This window comes from Emydura macquarii, unplaced genomic scaffold, assembly GCF_026122565.2.
Source record: "Emydura macquarii macquarii isolate MOO-44397 ecotype Brisbane River unplaced genomic scaffold, CSIRO-AGI_Emac_v2 contig_1253, whole genome shotgun sequence".
Taxonomy (NCBI): Eukaryota; Metazoa; Chordata; order Testudines; family Chelidae; genus Emydura; species Emydura macquarii.
This window is the reverse complement of record NW_027131390.1, coordinates 4,075,653-4,097,219: the sequence shown is the minus strand read 5'-3', so window position 1 is coordinate 4,097,219 and position 21,567 is coordinate 4,075,653. Positions and strand designations below refer to the sequence as shown.

The 21,567-nt window shown below is 41.2% G+C and overlaps 1 protein-coding gene across 4 annotated transcripts; it reads right to left on the bottom strand.

Moving 5' to 3' along the window:
• Positions 1-668: 668 nt before the first annotated feature.
• CCDC160 (coiled-coil domain containing 160) lies at positions 669-10,225 on the bottom strand. Of its 4 annotated transcripts, none has more exons than XM_067548022.1 (2): positions 10,100-10,225; positions 669-2,097 (listed from the first exon to the last, which is right to left on the bottom strand). In XM_067548022.1, the coding sequence occupies exon 2, from the start codon at positions 2,077-2,079 to the stop codon at positions 1,108-1,110; it is 972 nt and encodes a 323-aa protein (XP_067404123.1). In that variant the 5' UTR covers positions 2,080-2,097; positions 10,100-10,225; the 3' UTR covers positions 669-1,107. The 4 variants fall into 4 exon arrangements, with proteins under 4 accessions (XP_067404123.1, XP_067404125.1, XP_067404127.1 ...); XM_067548024.1 differs by lacking the exon at positions 10,100-10,225 and adding an exon at positions 9,730-9,740; XM_067548026.1 differs by lacking the exon at positions 10,100-10,225 and adding an exon at positions 5,121-5,477.
• Between the last annotated feature and the right edge of the window lie 11,342 nt (positions 10,226-21,567).

Genomic DNA, 21,567 nt, shown 5'->3' with positions numbered 1-21,567 from the left:
AAATTCTGTTTTTTCAGCTTTTGAGAGGAATCTTTTTGAGCCAAAATTAAAATGAGAATTATTGGTGACAGTGTATACCACACATATCCATAATGAAGATACTTTCTTAAATAAATCATTCATATTCATACTAACAGTACAAAAAGATTGTCTGTGGCTATAACCCACATACTTTTTAGAAAAAAATCACTAGCTCCTCTTACATACCGGTGTACTATTTTATAATTAAACATTTAGTAGTAATATTGTTTTAAATTAAGGTATAGATTTACAACATTCTCCAAAGATCAACACATAATTTTAACATCAATTTCCAAGAGATTTTAAAGAGAAAAACTTTGTTGCAGCAGTTATGAGCAACAATATAAACTGCAAACCAAATGGCATAGTAACAGCAGCATGATTTTTAGCAAACTGTAAGAAAGTAAAATCTGGGTACAGCAGATTTTAAAGGTTCTAGTGGAATGATGCTTCAGAGTTGTGTAGACAGTACACCCTGCTGGGTAATCAAAGGACCTGCATGTGGTATTGTCTAAAGGATTGGTACTGTGGCACTGGATATCATCAGTTCAGACATGAAATATCATAGGCATACCAAACAGATCAGAGCTACAAATCATGACCATTACATTAAGTTACTTCTCTTAGCACTTAAGACGACTGGAACATACTAGAATTAGTTTATTCAGCATTTGTCAATTCATACATCTAAAGAGTGAGGGATATAGAACCCTGCATTCAAATTAAGTATCAAAGCCATGATTTATCTCAATACAAACTAGTGTTTCCTCTCTGCAAAGCAATTCTCCAGAAGAGAGGAGATGCATCTTCCTGCAAGAAGGGTATAATGGATGTCAGTGGCATGAAAACTCACAGGGATGCTCTGTCACAGAATCAAGGCACAATTTCACTCAAACAAAACTCTAAACAAAGCTATTTTTAAACTAGATATTGTTTTACTATCACACTTGACTGCATTCAAACTTAAAAATACAAGTTCAACATTAAACTAATAAGTCTTTGAAAAATACAAAGTCAAGAAAACTGCAAGTATGGTTGCTAGGGATTTTTGACTGCAAATAACAAGGATTCTCCCCTTTTTTTATTTTAAAGAAAATCTACTCTCAGATTGTCCAAGGTATTAGATAATGGTTGGGCTGAAAAATGTTTCCTAAGTATTTCTAAAGCTGTAACATTCTTAGTATGCAAAAGTTTTTCATCACTCAGCTCACTTTTAACAGCCTCCAGTTCTTTTTGTATTTTTCTTATTTTTAAGTCATAATGCAGTTTCACCTTTTCTATGGATATCTTATTTCCAAGATCATGTTGCTGTTTTAACTTCTTAACTTCTTCTTGTAAATCCTTGTTCTTTAGATTCAAACTCTGAATTTCTTCTCTTGCCTGAAGCAGTTCTTCATTTAAGTTTCTTATGTGTGCTGATAGTTCACGTAAATGTTGTTTTAAGGCTTGAAGCTCAAAATCTTTTTTTAAGTTGTCCTTTCGAATGTGCTGTAACTGGGCATTTTTGCAGCGAACCTCTTTTTTGGAGTTTAGAAATTCTTGTTCAGCATTTTCAAAGTCCACTTGTATTTTTTTGTATTTAGCTTTCAGATCCACTAACTCTGCATTCAAGGAAGACAGCTGAAGTTTCAGAGAAACTCCTTCCACATGGTTCTTGTGCATTTCTTGTCGCAAATCTGCTAATTCCTTTGCATTCCAGATACAATGACCCTCTGTTTTCTTTAAGCTTTCTTCAGTCCCAACGTCTAAATTACCAGCTCCACAGCAGGCAGAATCCCCTTCTGTTTCCTTCTTTGAAATGTTTATCTTTGCATCTACTATGTTTGGTTCATATTCTCGGACAATGAATTTGGAAAGACATTCTTTCCTTTTCAGCCTTTTCTCTTCTTGAAATTCTTTAATTGCCATATTGTAGATTTCTTCCACTCTTTTTGCTCTCTCTAAAGCCAGTTTTTCAAAACTCAGAGATTCATGTTGATGGGCTTGACTAAAAAAATCTTGGGCACTAAAATGAGGAGAAAATAACTTCTCGACCCAATGTTTATCTTTGGTCTCCATTTTTAAGGTTTCCAGTGCCTGTTAGTAGAAAAATAAAATCAATTACTGAAAGAACACATTTATACTTTGATGTGAAGTTTAATCTGAAAGAAACTAAAATTATTATTAATTATTTTTAAAAATATAGTGGGCTAGATTCAGGTACCTTTACTCACGTTGAGTAGCACCTTACTCAAGACTTCACTGGGCCTACTTGTGGAGTAAGGTGCTTTTCAACATGAATAAGGGTATCAGAAACTGGTCCAAAGTTACTAGTGTCATACACATATTAACTATACAGAAACCCTGCTCTGTTTTAGCTCTCTATCTGAAATTAAACTAGATTGCTTTGAGCAGGAGTTCTCAAACTTTTTTTGCTGAGACCCCCTTTGAAAATATTTCATGCTGTGACGACCCCTCCAAAAAAGTAAGGACCCCCCATGCCATGCCATGCCACCCTTACTTTTGTGCTGTTGCTGGGGGCTTTCAGAGTTGGGTACCCGGCCAGCAGCTCTTTGGCTACCCAGCTCTGAAGGGCTTGGACTGTCAGCCCCACACATTGCTGACAGCCAGAGCCTCAACATGCATGTGGGCTAACAACTTGCAACCCCCTATAATAACCTGGTGACCCTCTGAAGGGTCGTGACCCCCAGTTTGAGAACCCCTGGCTTTGAGGAAACAGTTTAGAGATTGATCCTGTTAAAGAAAAGCCTATATTGTTCTTATATGGGGCAAATCCTAGTTTTTAAACCAGGTACATTTTCTATTGCCAGTAATGAGAGATTTGCCTGAATATGCATTGAAGGATATGAATTATACTTTCTTTGTTTGTAAATTGTTTGTTTTTAATTTGTATCACTACTCAAACTCTTTTTTAAAGGTGCTCATTCAGTTGACATCTATACAAGGATCTGAATATGTGAAACAGTACAGTATGTAAATGTTAAGAGTTTACAAATTGTGGCGATGTCAGTGCTTATTAGAATAAATTACTGGAAAGATGCACTTAATATGGACAGACTAGACATAGACTTCCTCCTACAACACTGACAATTGCCCTTCAGTTCTAACATGCAAAATTCCTGATATTCCAGTTCTCATCCTCTCTCTCTGAGCACAGACTAGTAATTGTGTAGCAACTGTTAGTTTTGCTATGAGAATCAATGTTCATTAGGGACAACAATAAGAGTCCCAGATACATTTCACTAGAGACTAAATCAGAATTTGACTCAGGATCGCCAGAAGTGAAAGATTTATCGATTAATCCACTGTGCTATTCACTTCAACATTATTTGTTCAAACTTGTTTCCCTGCACTATTATTACTGAACTAAGAAGATGAATCTAGGCTTACGCATGGTGCCAGGAATATTTAAGACAGTTACAAATTTTATTTGGATTTGCACTGAAATCCAAGAACAACGTGAGGCAAAATATATTGATAAGGGATGATGACAGCTAGCTTCTCTAATGATTTGATTGTCTAAACATCTTGAAGAGTTTTATAAAACCAAGTAGGCCTATAAAGTGAATATGGAAAACCTATGTCTCTGGCACAAGGGATAAGTTTGTGGAGTAAGAGAGGTAATAATTATACTAGAATAGTAAAAGCAGTAATATTTCACTGATTCAAATTGAGAAGAGCTTGGTAATGACTGAAAGATCCCCCTAACGCAGAGGTGTCTCATTGAGTCTCAAGGATTTTCTCATTGAATCATGGAATATGACAATAAGGTACTGAATACACAATACATTGAAGTTTAATTACTACATGAAGGCTGTATTTTGCCCTTGATCTTTATGCAAGCCTCCCACTGACAGATGGGAATCTGCCATAAATTGAAGGGAGTATGAAGTTCTAAATTTTTATCCTGGCCAAACATAGACTCTGGCCCTCCCTAAATAAATTTGACACTCATGCTCTATTGGCTATTTGATGACCTATGTGAAATGAACTTGAATGCACCTATCTTAACCTGCAGGGCCAAGAGAGGGTTGGCAAAGCCCTGATGAGAGTGCGTGAATGGCTGTAAGACTGGTGGTGGTAGGGAGCTGACAGCCAGCTAGGCACAGGAAAAACTCCTTCATGCTGGAGACAGGGGTAACAAGATGATTTGCAGTCCTGGGTACCCTGAGAACCATTACAATGCTCTCATAAGCATCAGAGCAGATCTCCCTCTTAGTCCCCTCTGAAGAGGACGGATGCCTCCCCAATGCCGTCCAAGTCTTCACACTCAGCTCCCAAAGACTAGGATATCCTGTGTCCCAGAGCCACGATAAAAAGGTGCATAGGAGCAAGGCTCAGCCGCTACCAGGCACCACACCAGCAACAACACTGCCAGTGGTTGTAACCAGGTTGAGAGACCGAGAACCGCTGGCACAGATGAAGAGCATCAGTCAGGAACCTCAGCCATCAACAGCACTGCCACAACCCTTCATGGATCTGCTAACTCAGAGCCTTTCTACTTCAGCTCTGTTGGTACAGGTGGACAGAACCCCACGCAGGCTGGGGAGAGCAGAAAGATACACGACTTGAGAGGACCTCTTTGTTCCCCAGGATCCACAATCTCCCCTCTTGTTGGGAGTGACCCTCAGCAGGGAGATTTTGACCCCACCAGGAGACATGGGCTATGGGAGAAGGAGAGGAGACTTCACTTCCTTGATGTGCAACGAGCATTGGCATTTTACCTGCAGAGAACAAAACTGATCAGAAAGCACCTAGACTGTTCGTTGCCATAGCAGAACAAGCATGAGGTCAAGCTATGTCTCTAAGTGGATCTCTGGCTGCACCCTATCCTTATGCAGCGCCACAGCTTCCTCCCCCATGCAGGTTAAGGGCTCCTTCATGTCCATGTACATTTATAAGGCGGCTACATGGCGTTCCATCCACGTTCATGAGACATTGTGCCTTGGTACAGGATTCCACGACTGATGCATCTTTTGGGACAGCAGTTCCACAAGCAGCTATGCCACCAGCATGCTCACACCCTCCTCCTCTCTGAGTACAGTTTGTCAGTCACCCCCAGTGGAATACACATAAGCAAAGACAGAGAAGTTACTTACTGGAGTTCTTCGAGGCGTGTGGTCCCTATCTGTCTTCCACTACCTGTCCTCCTTCTCCTCTGCTTTGGACTCTGGCAAAATTCATGGTAGACAAAGAACTGGAGAGGCAGTCAGGCTGCCAGTGTGGGGCACAAGGAGAGCAGGGGTATAGGTGGGACCAATGGACGCTGCTTACAAGAATTCTCCAGTCTCAGGTGCATGGAGTATCCACAATGGAAAACAGATAGTGATCACATATCTCAACAAGGTATGTAACTTCCCTTGCTTAGCCATGTTACCAGTTCATACACATAGACATTTTATTTCGTAATGAAACCCTATCGAGCTATTTCCTGTGTAGTGATTAAAAACAAACAAGAATACCTGCAATGTGATTAGCACCCTGGTTTGGGATTTTCAAAAGCGCTGAGTATTTGAATAACTCTCCCATTGACTTCAATGAGAGCAGACGTATGCCAATGCTGAGTGCTTTTGGAAACCACACCCATATTGAATGAAGCAGTGAAACATTTGAGGTTTTAACCACCTTGCCACTTTTTTGTTACCTATATGCAAGGAGATCAGATATGGTGATGGATATGTTATAATAACCTCAACAGAACAGATGAGGGTTAGTGATTGCTGATCTCAGCAAAGATAGGTAGATATTTGCCACACATTGCCATATGTGAGCATGGCAATGATACAGATATACTATCGCCTTGGTGTCAAGCCTGGTCTACACAGTTTTTGTATTGGTATAACTATCACAGTTCTAACCAAAGTAATTATATTGGTACAACTCTGAGAGTGGCCACCCACCACCTGTGCTGGTACAAATGAACGAGGGAGGCTTCAAAGAGATGGGAGAAAAAAGTGAATTTCTCTTTTCCTCCACTAGAGGTAAGGAATCATTCATAGATTCCAAGGCTTGAAGGGACCATTGTGATCATCTGATCTAGTCTGATCTCCTGTTCGACACAGGCCAGAGAATTTCTACAAAATAATTCCTAGAGCAGATCATTTAGAAAAATGTTTAATCTTGATTTAAAAATGGTCAGTGATGGAGAATCCATCATGCTCCTTGGTACATTGTTCCAATGGTTAATTGCTCTCACAGTTCAAAATTTCTGCTTAATTTCCAGTCTGAATTTGTCTAGCTTCAACTTTCAGCCATTGGGTTGTGTTATACCTTTCTCTGCTAGACTGAAGAGCTCATTATTACATATTTGCTCCCCATTTATGTACTTATATTCTGATCTCAGATATGCATGCTCAGTCCAGAGGAACTTTGCTATAGTAAACAAGGTTATTCTGTAACTGAGCTCATAATCTGGCCAATGGAAAATGAAACTTTATACAGAGGGATAAAACATATATAGCAGGGGGAAGACGCCTGAGCAAAGAAACTATAAACTACACCTACAGGGGAACCACAAGACAACTATGAATTTTAGAGCTTTACTACAGGTTTTTTTCTTTCTAAACAGCAGCCTGTTTGTTCTCACTACTGGTGCTCCTGGTATTTTCAAGCTCCAACTGCAGTCTAACAGGTGAAGGAAAGAAGTCTGCCTCTGTCCCCTTACTGTTAATTTGCTTATTCCCACCCCCACCCTCTGAACCCCTATCATCTGGGCTCATGGGCCAACCAAAATCCCCATCAAGCCAAGTGACATTTAAATTACATAAAATAAAAAATCTTCAGTACACTGTTTGATCAGCATGTCCTGCATGGAAAAGTAATAAACGGCCTCCTGGGTTTAGTTTTCTTATATAACGCCACCAGGCTGCAGTTGGCTATGCTGCACTTCAGGGAGGGCTATAGCTGTCTTTCCAAATGCAATGTGGGCTACAAGTGACTCAGTGGAACAAGCGGAAAAATTTACCTAAGTAGACAAATCATCAGTTTCAGGCCCTAGTGCAGGAGACCAGTTTTTGTCTCTGGTCCAAGTGAGTCAGTCAATTGACCCAGAATTTGAAAGTGCAGATCAGTTCAGATCAGCATGTTGTTCTTATGGGAGGGACATGCACACATACAATACAATTTAATTTTGAAAAGTAACTTACGTTATGGACTAAAAAAAAGTAAAGGGGATTATCTTGGCTGTTTGGATGTCATCTTAAAAATAAAAATGTACTAAATTATTGATCAGGCAGCCCTCTGCCTACCGGTGCTGCTACAACCACAACTTCACTTGCATTGTAGACATACTCTATATCAGGTATGTATTATAGGAAACTAGAGTGGGTTGACAGCATTGTATCATTGCTCCACACACACTATTGCTGGAATTCTTGCAGTGAGGCCACGGACTGAACCCTCATTAAAACTTAATTACCCTTTTGCTCTTAGAGGTAATCTCTCCCAAAACAGCATTGAGCCCCATTAGTTGTGTGGGGAAGCTTTCAAAGTGGCTGTCCAGGTTCTAACTGTTACTAAGGACAAATAAATGTGTCAGCCAGGCAAATTTCATGAGAACCAAATTCATCTTCAAAACATTAAAAGAGAAGCCTTCATTACACCTAGTTTCTGACTTCATAAATTTGAAAAGAACTGGTTTTCCAAATCAATTCAGTGCTGAGTAAGTTTGTATGTTCTTAAATATTGTCAAAAAAATGAAAAGGAAAAAGGTTACAACAAGAGAAGAAGGAAAAGTAAGCACAAAATGAAGATACAAGGAAGAGAAATTCTACAAAGGTTTCAATGTTTCCCCTATTAATGTTTCCTTGCTGCACACTTCCTATTTGCACACAAGAGCTGTTTGTCACTTCACTTAATGTACCACTGCAATGGTGCTCAGCAATGATGCTGTCTGATGGTAAACCTTGCCTATATTTCCTACTGAAAAATTACCTCCACTCATCTTAATATCACCAAACAATTGGTTGAATTTTGCTTAATTTTAAAAACTCAACAAGATCCTTCTCAGGTTTACAGCTTGAAAAATTATATGTTTAGAGCTACTGCCAATGCACAGCGGAAAAAGTAGACTTTCAGTGTACCTAATAAAAATTACCTGAAACCTTGACCAATTTTCCTTGAAGTTTTGGGAAGCAGTTTAATAGTGGGAGACATATTTGTAGATGGCACAAGTTCATGGCTGCAAGAATTTGAGATGGCCTGACCTGTTGAGTCCCAGGCATCTGGGACTCAATTCTGAAGCAATTAAAAATTATAATACAACTCAGGTATCTGAATTCTATGTGGGACACTGTGTACATCTGGACAACAAAGGCTTTAAATAATCAATTAATTTCACTTCAAGTAATGAATGCTGGGGGTCATAAACCTGTTTTGGGTAACTGGGAATTTCAGATAATTGAAAAAGTATCCTATGCTGAGGATGAAGAATTTCATGCATATTCAAGTAGCATTTCAAATCTCACTTTTTTAACTCCTGTGTTAAATTATCCCACCTTTAGCACCACTTAGAATCAAAGCTGCACATGTCTGAAGTACAATTATTATTTACAAACTGAAACAATGTATAGGCCAGCTGAGAGGTGGGACAAAGGAAACAAAATAATTTTGTTGGACATGATGCAGTGATTTTTGAAATTGTTGAGGGAAAAACTGGGTAAGCCATACAGATGTATTGAAACTGCAGACAAAGGGAAATCACATGCCATCATTTAGGCCCCAGTGCTGCAAATTGCTCCATACATGCACATATGAAGCCACTTTGAAGTCAATAAGAGCCTGCCCATGTGGAATTGCTCAGAGGATCAGGGTCATATTGAGCAGGTGATCATGAGAATCATATAAACTCTGAAGCAAGAAAAAAGGGGCATGTTTCCCGGAGCTGGGAGATTCTTGTGATATTGTCTAGAGGGAGTGAATTTTCCTGGCATTCCTTTCTCCAACACAATAGGAAACTTTAGGACAGAGACCCATGCTAGCAGTTTGCCAGAAGGCGTGGGCATCCCAGTCCGTATACATTTAAAAACGACAACACCCCTGAATTTTTACAGCCATAATGTTTGTCCGTACTTTTATTCCTCTGAGGAGATAAACCGAAATTGCTTGTTGAGGAGGTTCCAGGGGGAGAAAATGCCTCCGGCAGGCAAGCAGTTTTGTCCTCCTCCTGCAGTTACCCAGCATGAATTTGAGGGTGATAAATGCCCCAAACTCAGAGGATACCCAGTGCCACAGCCGTGCCATCCAGCATCAAAGGCTGCAGCCATGGGGGGAGTGGGGGACTCCTGCTGCTAGCCTGCCGCCCACACTGCTAGGTGCTAATCTCTGACTAGCGCTCAGAGGTAAATACAGTAGTGATGATGCTAGGAATGTCCAAGGGGCAGAGTGTCACCCCCTGCCCCGAGCTGGAGGAGAGGCGAATGCTGTAAGGTGGGGGACCCAGCACCCCAGGGTGTAACAGCCATAGGGTGGGAGCACCCAGCACCCTGGGCTAGGAGGGTGGGGGGCCCCCAGCACCCCAGGGCGTAACACCCGTAGGGTGGGAGCACCCAGCGCCTCAGGCCATGAGAGTGGGGGACCCCAGGGTGTAAGACCCTAGCGACTGGGGGACCCAGCACCCCAGGGTGTAACACCCGTAGGGTGGGAGCACCCAGCGCTGGGCGGGCACCGCAGGGGGGCTCTGGCTCTACCCACGCACGGGCCCGGCCCTACCTGGTGCCGGCGGGGCGGAGCTCCGTCCCCCGGGGTAGCGGCGGCGGGGGCGGCCCGAGCGGCCCGGCGCGAGCCCGCCTAGCAACGCGGCCTAGGGAAGTGGCCCGGGGCAGCCCGGCCTCCGCTCAGGGCCGGCTCCGCCCCGGGGGACGGGCGGGGGGAAGCGGGCAGCGGCTTCCCCCGGCACTAACCTCTCCGTGGGGGGCCCTGGCGGGCGGACCCCCAGGCTGGGCCGGGCCGGTGAGGTGGGGCTGCCGGGCCCCCATCGTCCTGCCCCCAGCCAGGCACAGAGGGGCCCCAAGTGCAGGGACCCGCTGCCCAGCTCTTCCCCCGCCGCCTGGATCCCTGGCCCCGCCACGAGGCTGCCCACCTTGGGGTAGGCGTGAAGCCCTGGCTCCAGGGGTCCAGGCCGAGAAGCCCAGTGCTGGTTCCTCGCCCGAGCCTACGCCAAGGCCTCAGCACCCATCACGAAACCAACGTGGCTGCTGCTGCTTCTTCTTTTTTTAAATTAATCTCCCCCTTTTTGAGCTGGTCCGGGCAGCCTCCATGGCCCCCTCACAGCTTTTGGAGGGGTGGGGTTGCTGCAGCCAGCGGGCCACGCCAAAGGCTCCGAGCCGCGCTCCAGGGCGGCTGTGCTGACAGGGCTTCGTGTGACCCCAAAAGTGGCGACTGTGCTGAAGCGGTCCAGGGCCTGCTTCCAGAGAAAGTCAGCCAGGTCACTGCCGTACTCAGACAGCTCCACTGGCTCCCACCTTCATTTCAAGATCAGTAAGAAATTGCCCTTTCCTAAAAAGTCCTCCGTGGATTTGCTCCAGCTGGCCCCAGCCCTTCTCTGTCTCCTCATCCACACCTTCAGCTCATCTAGCTATGGTGATCTCTGTCCCACCTCAACCTCTGGCTTCTGCTGGAACTGGAGAGGCCTCCTCTTTTGCAGCTTCTGCCATCTAGAACAGCCTTCCTGTATCTCTGCCTCCTGATTCTCCATCTTATTTCAACCCAGAACACATTTTTGTTCCATCATTTTTAATTTCTCCTTCCCGCTGCTTGTTTAGCTCTAATTGTATTATTTAGCTCTGCAAGAAGCTTTTTGAAACATACTGAATGTATACATACATATATATATATATGCCCCCTATCTGATTTCTATTTCTTGCATCTGATGAAGTGGGTTGCAGCCCACAAAAGCTTATGCCTGCAGAAGTTAAATTTGTTAGTCTTTAAAGTGCTACAGGACTCGCCTTGTTTTTGCTGTGTACAAGAAAATGTATCACACTACCCAGCCTTGTCTCCACTGAGGATTTCAGCCATCAGTGGCCACCCACTGAGGTAGCTGCCCCAGCACAAATCCCAGTGTAGACAGGGAAGACGGCTATAAATGATTATTTGCACCAGCAATAACAAACAGGAATAAACAGCATTGATGCAAATTGCTTATAGCAGTTTATCTTGTCTACATTAGAGGTGCAGCTACACTGGCAGCTGGACACTGATTTCTATAACAGGGACAAACTGCTAGTGGAGTTCTTGTACTATTATGCTGTCCTATCCCCATGTCTCCATATGGAATTTCTCACTTTCTTTTATATTTTCTACTGTCCATTTAATGTAAACAACTCTGTGAAATCAGAAAACATTCAACTTTATGAAATCAGAAATCTTGCTGTTCACATCCTCCTCCAAATAGATTTAAACAGCACCAGCCCCAATACCAATCTCTGGAGGCAAAACTATTCATCTCCATTGTGAGGAGCAGCCATTCTTTGTGACTCTTTCCCATCACTAACCAGCTCTTTGATCCATGACAAGACTTTGCCCTTTATTTTGTGGTTAGTTTATTTTCTCTAAATCTTTTATGAGAGCCCTTATTAAAAGCTTTTTGAAAAGCCAAGTATATTTTATCCCCTAGGTCTCCAGTACTTACTGTTTTATTAACTTGAATCTACTTAGAGAAACATAATTTTGCCAAAGCAGTATTGATGTGATGTTATCAAGTAAGGCTTATCCAAGTGTTGGGCTATTTTATCCTTAGATTCCGAGTACCAAGGTAAGGCTCACCAGTGTGTAATACCAAGAATTGCCCTTGGCTCCTTTTTTTAGAGAATAAGTACTGTTAGTAGTTTTGCAGCCTTCAGGAACAACTGTGGGATTTAAAAGATTTATTAACACGCTTTAGCTGTACACCAACTGTGCCTGCAGCTGCTTGCCCTGTTTGTCTTGGAGTTGACTCAAAGTGAGCAATGGACTACCAATCAAGCTGTATTATGATACACATAAGTGGGTAGAGGTCAACAATATGTAGCAAATCTGATCTACACCATATAAGACCTCTGAAGGGAAAATATTAAAGGCTTCAATTGGCCCATTCAGGGCCTTCTCTTGCCTTATTAAGGACAAATGAATTATAAAAATGTAGGCTGAAAGGGACCTGGAGAAGTCTTCAAGTCCAGCCCCCTGCACTGTGGCAGGACCAAGTAAACTTAGAACATCCCTGACAAGTGTTTGTCTAACTTGTTTTTTAAAAATCTTCAATGACAGGGATTCCTCAACTTCCCTTGAGCACTATCCTCTTTATAACAGCCCTTACTGAAGCATGTTATTAGGTGCCTCCTCAGTCTTCTTTTCTCAAGACTAAACATGCCCAATTTTTTTAACCTTTCCTCATAGGTCAGGTTTTCTAAACCTTTTAGCATTTTTGTTGCTTGTTTCTGGACTCTTTCTGTTTAGTCCACATCTTTCCTAAATTGTGGCGCCCAGAACTGGACACAGTACTGCAACTGAGGTCACACCAGTGTTGAGTAGAGTGGGAGAATTACCTTCCGTCTTACATACAGCCCTCCTGTTAATACATCCCAGAATGATATTAGCTTTTTTTGCAGCTGCATCACATTGTTGACTCATATTCAGTTCATGGTCCACTATAACTCCAAGACCATTTTCAGTAGTACTACTGCCTAGGCTCAGTGAAACCAGACTCATTGATGAGTCCCACTTTGAGAAGATGGGACCAGCTACACATAATACTGGAATGGCAAGGCCAAGGATGAGCCAAGGCAGTTGGGGGTAGGGTTTGATATATGGTCTGACATTGCCCGCAAGTTTGACTTGCTCCCCAAGGGAAATTATGACTGACTTATCTGCATCAACTTGTTCAGAGACAAACCAGTATGCCACCATTCATCAGTGCCCACACATTGACAGTGACTCATACAGATGAGATCAAGGAGGCGTTTTCTGAAGATCTCAGCAGGGTCATCAGAGGGGTCTCAGGACAAATTCATTGTCCTTGGAGACTTTACTGCTTATATGGGAGCCGACTCTAATACATGGAGCAGGGCACTAGGACATAATGGCACTGGAAGATCAGACTCCAATGGCCAACTGCATCTTTCCAAGTGTGCTGAGTTCAATTTCACTGTTATCAACACAGTTTTCCAACAGGCCAACAAATATAAGACAACATGGATGCATCCTAGTGGCACATGTAAACAGTGGCACATGTTGGACTATGTAAATGTATGATCTAAAAACATTAAAGATGTGTACATCACTCTTTCTTTGAGAAGTGCTGAATGCTGGTGAGACCACTGGCTTGTGAGAAGCATCATGTTGCTACATTTCTCACCAAAGCATTCCATAGACACCTCAAACTACCAAAGAAATTTAATGAAAGATCCCAGCAAACAAGCAAAGTTGAAACAGACACTGGAGACTGTGTGAGCTGATGTCCCAGAGAACTCCACAGACGTTGAGGCCACCTGGCAGAAACAGCTCAGAGATGTCACATATAATGCAGCATCCAAGGTTCTTGGCTTTGTAAGGCGAAAACACCAAAACTACATCTTGGACAAGAAATCAGTAATGAAGAAAGCCAGATACCATCAGGACAAACACACTACAAACCCGACTAAGGCTAATGAAGAATCACAGGTGAGAGCAGAAGGCTATAGAACTGCAGGAAGTGTTGACAAGCATGACATGAAGGCCTTCTGTGAAAGTCTCCATGCTGTGTATCGCCCAAAATCCAGTGGTACAGCCCCTGTCCTCACAGCAGATGGCAATCGGTTGCTCACAGACAAAAAGTGGCATTTTCTGTCACTGGGCAGAGCACTTTGATAGTCTCCTGAACTGTCAATCCTTTATGTTCAACGACGCCATTGACTCACTCTGGCAGTGCCCTGTCCTGGAGGAGTTGTCCCTGAACCCTTCTGTAGATGAGGTAACTAAGGCCAACAAGCAGCTGTCCATGTGCAAATCTCCAGGCCCTGACAGCATTCCCCCTGAAGTGCACAAATGTGGAGATGCCCACCTGGTCAGGAAACTCACCAGTCTTTTCAAGACTATATGGGAACAGGATACCGTGCCCCAGGAGTATAAGGATGCCTTCATAGTCCATCTATTCAAAAAGAAAGGAAGTATATTTAGCTGTGACAACTATTGCAGCCTCTCACTGCTGTCTGTAGTGGGAAAGATCCTTGCACGGGTTGTCCTCGACAGGCTCGTCGCTCACCTAGTGGACTCAGTGTATCCAGAATCACATTGTGGCTTTCATGCTGGCCGTTGCACCATGAACATGATTTCTACTGTCCAACAAATACAAGAGAAGGCTGGTGAACAGAACACGGACCTGTACAAGGTGTTTGTTGATGTGACCAAGGTCTTCAACACAGTGAATCGCAAGGGCCTATGGAAATACCTTCATAAATTTTGTTGCCCAGAGATGATTGCTGTCATCCACTCTTCATTATGGCATAATGGCCAGAGTGATGGAGTGCGGTTGACTCATCAGAAGCCTTCCCTGTCACCAACGGCACCAAACAAAGAAGTGTAATGGCTCCAGTCTTCTTTGCCATTGTCTTTTCAGCCATGCTCTTGTTTGCATTCCAGGACTCTGATAGAGACATACACATCTAGTTTAGGTTGGATGGGGGTCTATTCAATCTACAGTGACTCAGGGTCTGCACTAAGGTAATCATGTAGCTATTCAGAGAGCTCCTGTTTGCTGACAACTGTACACATGCTCAGGGACATTCAGCTTATTGTGGATGCTTTGCCTATGCTTCAAAATGCTCTGGTTTCACAATCAGCCTGAAAAAGGCAGAGGTCATGTACCAACCAGTACCAGACCGCCCACCTCACAGGCATCGTGATCCCGTTGTCACAACTGACAATACATCGCTCAACTTGGTCAGCAAGTTCTGCTACCTGAGTAGCATACTTTCCAGCAATGCTATGTTGGCTGATGAGATCATTCAGCACCTGGCAAAGCCCAACATGGCATGGCATGTGAGACATGGATGCTCTACCAATGGCACATCAAAGAGCTGGAGAGCTTCCACCTTTGGTGCCTAAGATGCATCTGCAACATCAAATGGCGGGACAGGATCCTCAACACTGATGAGAGGTGCCAAATCCCTGGTATGTGTGTCCTGTGTACAATATGTACCAAATTCTGCAAACATTTGCTGGTGTGAGTCGTCCCATTTAATTCTGTGTCAGTTTCCTTTCAATTAATAAATGGAAATGTTCAATGAATTAGATGTGAAAATGAATTACAGAGTTAGCACAGAAATCCATGTTATTTGTTTTGATATTGCATTCCACGTATGTTATGCTATCCCTACGTTTTCAGAATACTTCAGATTTGTGTGGATTGTTGGAGGTTCTTGACTGATGTGACATGGCAAGTCAAGTTTAGGGTTACCAGGATGTAATGTGATCTGCAGAAGCAAGAGAGAAATGAGGTGGCAACAGCTAATTCAAGCATTGTGAAGTGAAATCCTCATATCTTTTCCCAAACCTTATAATCACCAATTGCAAAAGAAGTTATCATGTCATATCAAGAAGGGGTGCAATTAATCCATCGTATCAGAGAGGATATATCTACTATTAAATATCAGTTTCTGGTATCACAGTGTAGATGTGTCTTACGTCTTTGGCATTAGGTACCTTAGTGTTCCATTTGCTGGTAAGTAAATTGATTTAATTTAGCCCTTCCATTACATTAGGAAAACTCTTCCCTTTGCAAGGTAATAAAAAATCTGGACAAAACACGAGTCCTTTGGACATAGCCCTCTTCCCAGAGACCATGCAGCCTTTGCTTCTTGGCTTAGTGATACCCTCCTCTTGATGCAGGTGGATCAGCAGATATCACCTCAAGGTGGCACTGCTGAATAGAATTGTTCCAAAACCAGGATTTTTTCCCCATAGAAAATTCTGATGAAAATTTAAAAAATAATTTTGGTCTAAATTTTCCATGGAAATGTTTGATTGTTTTTGACATAAATTGAAATATTTCACCTGCAAACTGAAATATTTCAATTTGGAAATGCTGCCATAGTGCCTGGTGGAAATTGTAGTTTTGGTGCCCTGTGCTTCCATTATCCTCTATGTGCTGGCCTCCCTGGTCGACCTACATCTCCCATGATGCACCACAGCCCCTGCTCTTGGAGAGGAGATGTGGTAGATCATGGGAGCTCCTGAGCATGGTGCGTCATGGAAGTCTGGCAGGGGAGCCTGGCCCAGAGAGGACAATGGGGGCCATGAGGCATCACAGCAGCATCTTCCAATGGAAATATTTTGGTTTTCACTGGTCCATTTTCTCAATTAAAAAAACACAGATTTTCCACAAAAAGCCGACATTTTCATTAAACATTTAATTTTGTCAAAAGAAGTTTTCCATAAAAAACCAATTTTGATGGGAAAGTTTTGACCAGCATTATTACTGAAGCGTAAAGGAGGGCCCATGTCCTTCCTCTACCACAAGCTCCACTCCTGAAACCCTAAACAATGAAGCAACTGTCCACTCCAGCTTTAAGCATTCCTGATTTACTCTCTCCCCATTCTCCAGGCCTCTGTGCTATTCCCTATGTTTGCTTACTTCCCTGTCTCTTAGGCTTCTCCCCAGACCTGCTCTGCATAGCCATTCCAGACTGTTCTACACAAGCCACTCTCCATGGCCTCTCTGGTCTCTTTACAGGAGAGTTCCCCCAGTAGTTGTTGCTCTCTCCAGGTCTCCTTAAGGCTCTGTAAAAGCTCCTCCTCTCCTTTGGCTGGAGAGATCCAACAGCCAGTCCTGTTTTTGTCATCCATCCAGCTCTCCCTTTGATAGCCCTGCTGCTTTTTCCAAATGCATTCCTGCCAACCCTTCAACTTCCATCAGTTCTGCGAATTACATCCCCTAAAATTTCTGTGTTCTGGGCTGAAAATTAGAAGAATCTCCAGTAGGCCTGTACTCTCCCTGAAATGGCCACTCATGGAAAGGCCTGTCCCTCATGGAGAGATGGTAGTTGAGATATACAACTGACATGCTATGGAACAATGTTGCTAGACTATTAAAGAGAGATTGGCATCCCTCTTAGAGGGATAGGTAATATTGGGCACAGAAATATTCAAAATCAGAACAATTGGCTTTATTCCAAGCCTGGGGTACACCTCAGTAAGAAAGTCACTGATATCTTTCTAGAAAACCTCCACAATGGGCTACTGAAATTCCTGTAAGAATCTCCATTTTCTTTTTGAAACAACAGAAGGGTTCCAAAAGCTACCATCCTAAGTGGTTAAAGAACAGATATAACTAGGGCTGTTGGGAGCCTGTTGGGAGCATCATGTGCGCTAGGGTCTACCCCCTCCCATTTCACTTTATTTACACAGATGTTACTGACGTTTTGTGGCTGGTACAATTGTCCCTCCTTCCTTTCCCTCTCGTCAGCCATGGATATAACTTCCCATCACTTTAACACATCTTAATAGCATTTAAAATGCAACATCATAAAACACTTCTAAAATAATCCTAGAAAATTAAATAACTATTTTAAAAAAAATTATAGCTAAAAGTGCGTGGGTGCTGCTCAGTGAATTTTTTTTTAATGATCTTTGTGTATGAATTGAATGCCAAGATTTGTGTCAGGATTGCTTCTGTAACCTTCACTTGTGATTTCCATTGCTTGGGTTTTTTAAAGGACATATTTAATGGTATATTTTTTCTTGAATTGCAACCTTAACTGTATTTTAACAAAAAGTTTTGTCATTAAAACCAGGCATACATTAAAAGCTTTTCTTCAAGCCATGCAAATTCTTGCACTTAAAACAGATCAGATATTCAGAAGTGCTGCAAGAGATCACATAAAAAGATTCTTCCACCAATAGTTGCATATTCGGAAAATGTGAACTTTCCATTAAATTGCATGGAATTCTTTAAACATTTCTTCATACAAAGTTTTGCAATACAAAATACGCTCCAGGTCTTAACCACCTTTAGGGTCCTTTAGCTGTCTTTTTATACAAAATTTTAGGTTAGAAGGAACAAAAGGATGCACTTTTCATGACCTTGGAACCCTGTGACCATTGGGAAATCAAAAGGGTGGTGACACTAAGGAAAACTATTGTCCAGAAAAATAAGATCTTCAAGGGGCACCAGGAATGCACAATAAAATCCTAGTTTCCTTTGTGTGGCTGTTTATGGCTATGTGTTGGATCATCAAAAAGCTCAACAAAGGCTCTAAACTGAAAAGGAATCTTGGTTTCCAAGAAAATTCAGCATTTCCTCAAAAGTAACTAAATTAAAGAGAAGGTGTTCAGAAGCCACTGTCTCTTAACAGCTGAAATGTGTAAACCCAAGGTAAATAAAATCCTAATTGCTACTCTGTGGGAATCACAGAGGTAGATTAAATAAGTGATTCTAGCAAATAGAAGCAGATGGAAATAACCTGGTTTGTCAAGAATGGAGGATTTACTGAATTCATCTCCTTGTATCTCTAGCCTTACTAGTACCCTAAGAGCTTAATTACTGAATCAGCTCTTCTTTGACCTGAAAACATTTGAAGTACCAAAAGAGGGACCAGTCCTGAAATTCTTGATCAGGCAAAGCTGCCACTGAAGCCAATGGCATTTTTCCCCCACAGAGGATGGAAGAATTGGATCTCAAGAACAATCATACTTAAAAAAAAAAATGTGTATGACTCCCATCCCGGAATAAGCCATCGCTTTGTGTAGTTGCTATCAGAAGGGCAAAATATGTAGTAGATGTTGTCATTTTGCAAATCTTACAATGTAACTTGCCAAACTTCTTTCACAAGAGTCTTATCCAAATTCTGTTGAAGTCAATGGAAGGAAAGACCAACTCCCATTGATTTCAGTGAATTTTGGATCAGACCCCATATGCTTAAAGGCACATGACCAGGTAGTTTATACACTAAATTTAGGTTTCCTTTTAAATGAAGCAAAAATTTGTTACTAGAAATATTTACAGTTAAACATGTTAAATCAAAGCAGTTTTATTTGGATATAAACATTCTGCTACAGCTTTAACAGCCCAAGCATTGTGCTAGTATACTAGTTGCAGGAAGTGAAAATTATTGGACACTGACTGTAAGCAAAAGTGAAACTGACTCATCTCTTCTCAATTTCAAAACCCAGTGAAGTAAAAGCAAAAAAGTAAACAAAACTATATTTCATGAAAATAAATAGTTATAAAATATTTTAGTTTTACATATTAGGGTGTTATTGGTGACATGAAAAAGTATTTTTTGAAACATACACTGTTAAACCTGATAGTTTCCCTTTAAGCAACATAGACAGCCATAAAATGAAAAAGAATACACAAAAAATAATTTATGAACATTTTAATTGTATTTCTGAGGAACAGTGGTAGGAAAAGACATTGCAAAAAAACACATACATTCTGCTGTAGTTACTGGCCATCTATGCAAAAATAAGTAAAACTTAGTTTAAAGGAGAAATGCATTCAACTGTCCTGAAAACAGGAATTCTTTCTATGTCTGATGGCGGTGATTCTTCTGTTGCAGATTATGGAATGGCGTTATATTTATTTGGCAATTTATTCTGCAATATACAAAACTGTTTGAATTGATTATGGAAAACAAAAGAAATAACATGAAAGAGAAATAACACGATTAATGAAAGCTTAGTAATAATACCCATAAATGACATATTGAGCAACTGAACACTTACATCTAGTTTGGCAGCCTAAAATGTGTTAAAGAAGAACTGTGCTTACACCTTTTGCTGGCCATCTTTTCAGTTAGTGTTTTAGTAGATTTAATATACTTCCCAGCTAAGCAGAGAAAAGCTTTATAGAGAATTCTATGTACTCTTGCAAGAAAGGGTAAAGAAAAGATAAAGAATGGAAATACTCTTGAAGTATGACACACTTTTCCCACATTTAATCAAGACTTGATGCTACTGAGGTCAAAAGGAAATTGCAAACACAGGCAAATCTTAAGGGAAATTTTCAAGTTAAAATTCTTATTAATCTTACTGAGTGTTCAGCCTTCATAGAGTTCTGCTTTTTCTGATCAGGGCTGAGAGAAGCCATTCATCTTCTAGCCAAGTTAAGCATCTTAAAAAATGCAGTGAGCCACAGCAATGATCAACATTTTCTACCACACACACCCAACAACAAGGATTTAAAAGAAGCATCATCATTTAAATTACCACATTTTCTGGAAAAAACAATCAAAATAAAAAACAAAAAAGAAAGGCACATTGTTTTAATTTTTACATTGCAAATATGCTTAAGATACAGTATCACTGATTACACTGAACTTTTAAATAGTACAGAAGTTTATTTAGAAAGTCCTGTTTCAGAATTCTCATTTCAGTTACACATGGGAACACACATAGAGACTTTTAAGATATAGTTATATTAATTGTATTCTTGCAATTTGCCTTTAAATCTCACACTTTTAAGTTTTTTTCAGGTTTTTAGTCAGACCAGCACAGTTCTAATACAGAGATACATGACTGTAAATATACTTTAAATTACTAACCAGAGTTTTTTGCTGCCTTTTTATATACAATTCTAGGTTCATTGTAACAAAAGGATGCACTCTGCACGACCTTGGGAGCCTGTGACCATTGGGAAATCAAAAGGATGGTGACACTAAGGAAAACTATTGTCCAGAAAAATAAGCCTCTCCAAGGGGCACCAAGAATCCACAATAAAATCCCTGTTTCCAAGAAAATTCAGGCATTTCCATCAAAAAAGACTGGTAAGATAAATAGAATGTCCTCATAAGCCACAGATTCTTAATAATACAAAATGTCTAAGTCCATGGTAAACAAAGACCTAACATCTACTAACTCAAGCTTCTCAAGACCTAGGTCATGACCCAGCGCCTAGCCACAAGATACCTCAAAGGTATTTCTTTACTGAAAGGGTGAGGCGTTTGTTTTGTATAATATATATTCCAGCTAGAGTTTCACTCCGGTGCAGGATCCATGAAATCCTATGATTTGCTATAAACTTTTTCTTATTCACAAGTATGATAAGTATGATTTCATTGCTAATAATTGCTGCTGCCATTATCTTTATGTAGTGTTAAAACATTTTATGAGGCATTCAAAAGCACCAGTAACTGTAATTTGCTACATTTAATATGAGTATTTCGTTTAAAAAAATTTTTTTCTTGATTCTGTTAAGCTCCTTCTAATGATTGCTTGGAAGAACACATAAAATGTTGGCAATTAACTGAAATAGTACATGGCATATTTTCTAAAAGTAAACTTTGGCTGTTATAATTAAGTATTTTGCAGAATGTATGATGTTTTCAGTTTGGGTCACCCGTATAATACTAACCTAACATTCTTCTATCTGAATCCTGTAGAAGGCAGAAGTCAACAAATCTTTCCCTTTATTTTTACAAGGCATGAAAACATTGCAGTGATTGAGTGTCATGTTTTTGAGAATCACTGCCTGGAATTAACCTGTAGCTGCTGGAATATAGAAAGTTATATACACAAACCTTTATAGTTGTTTGTTTATTGAACAATTTGATATTTTGGAAACCCTCGTAAGTTACACACTTAAGGCCCAAAGCT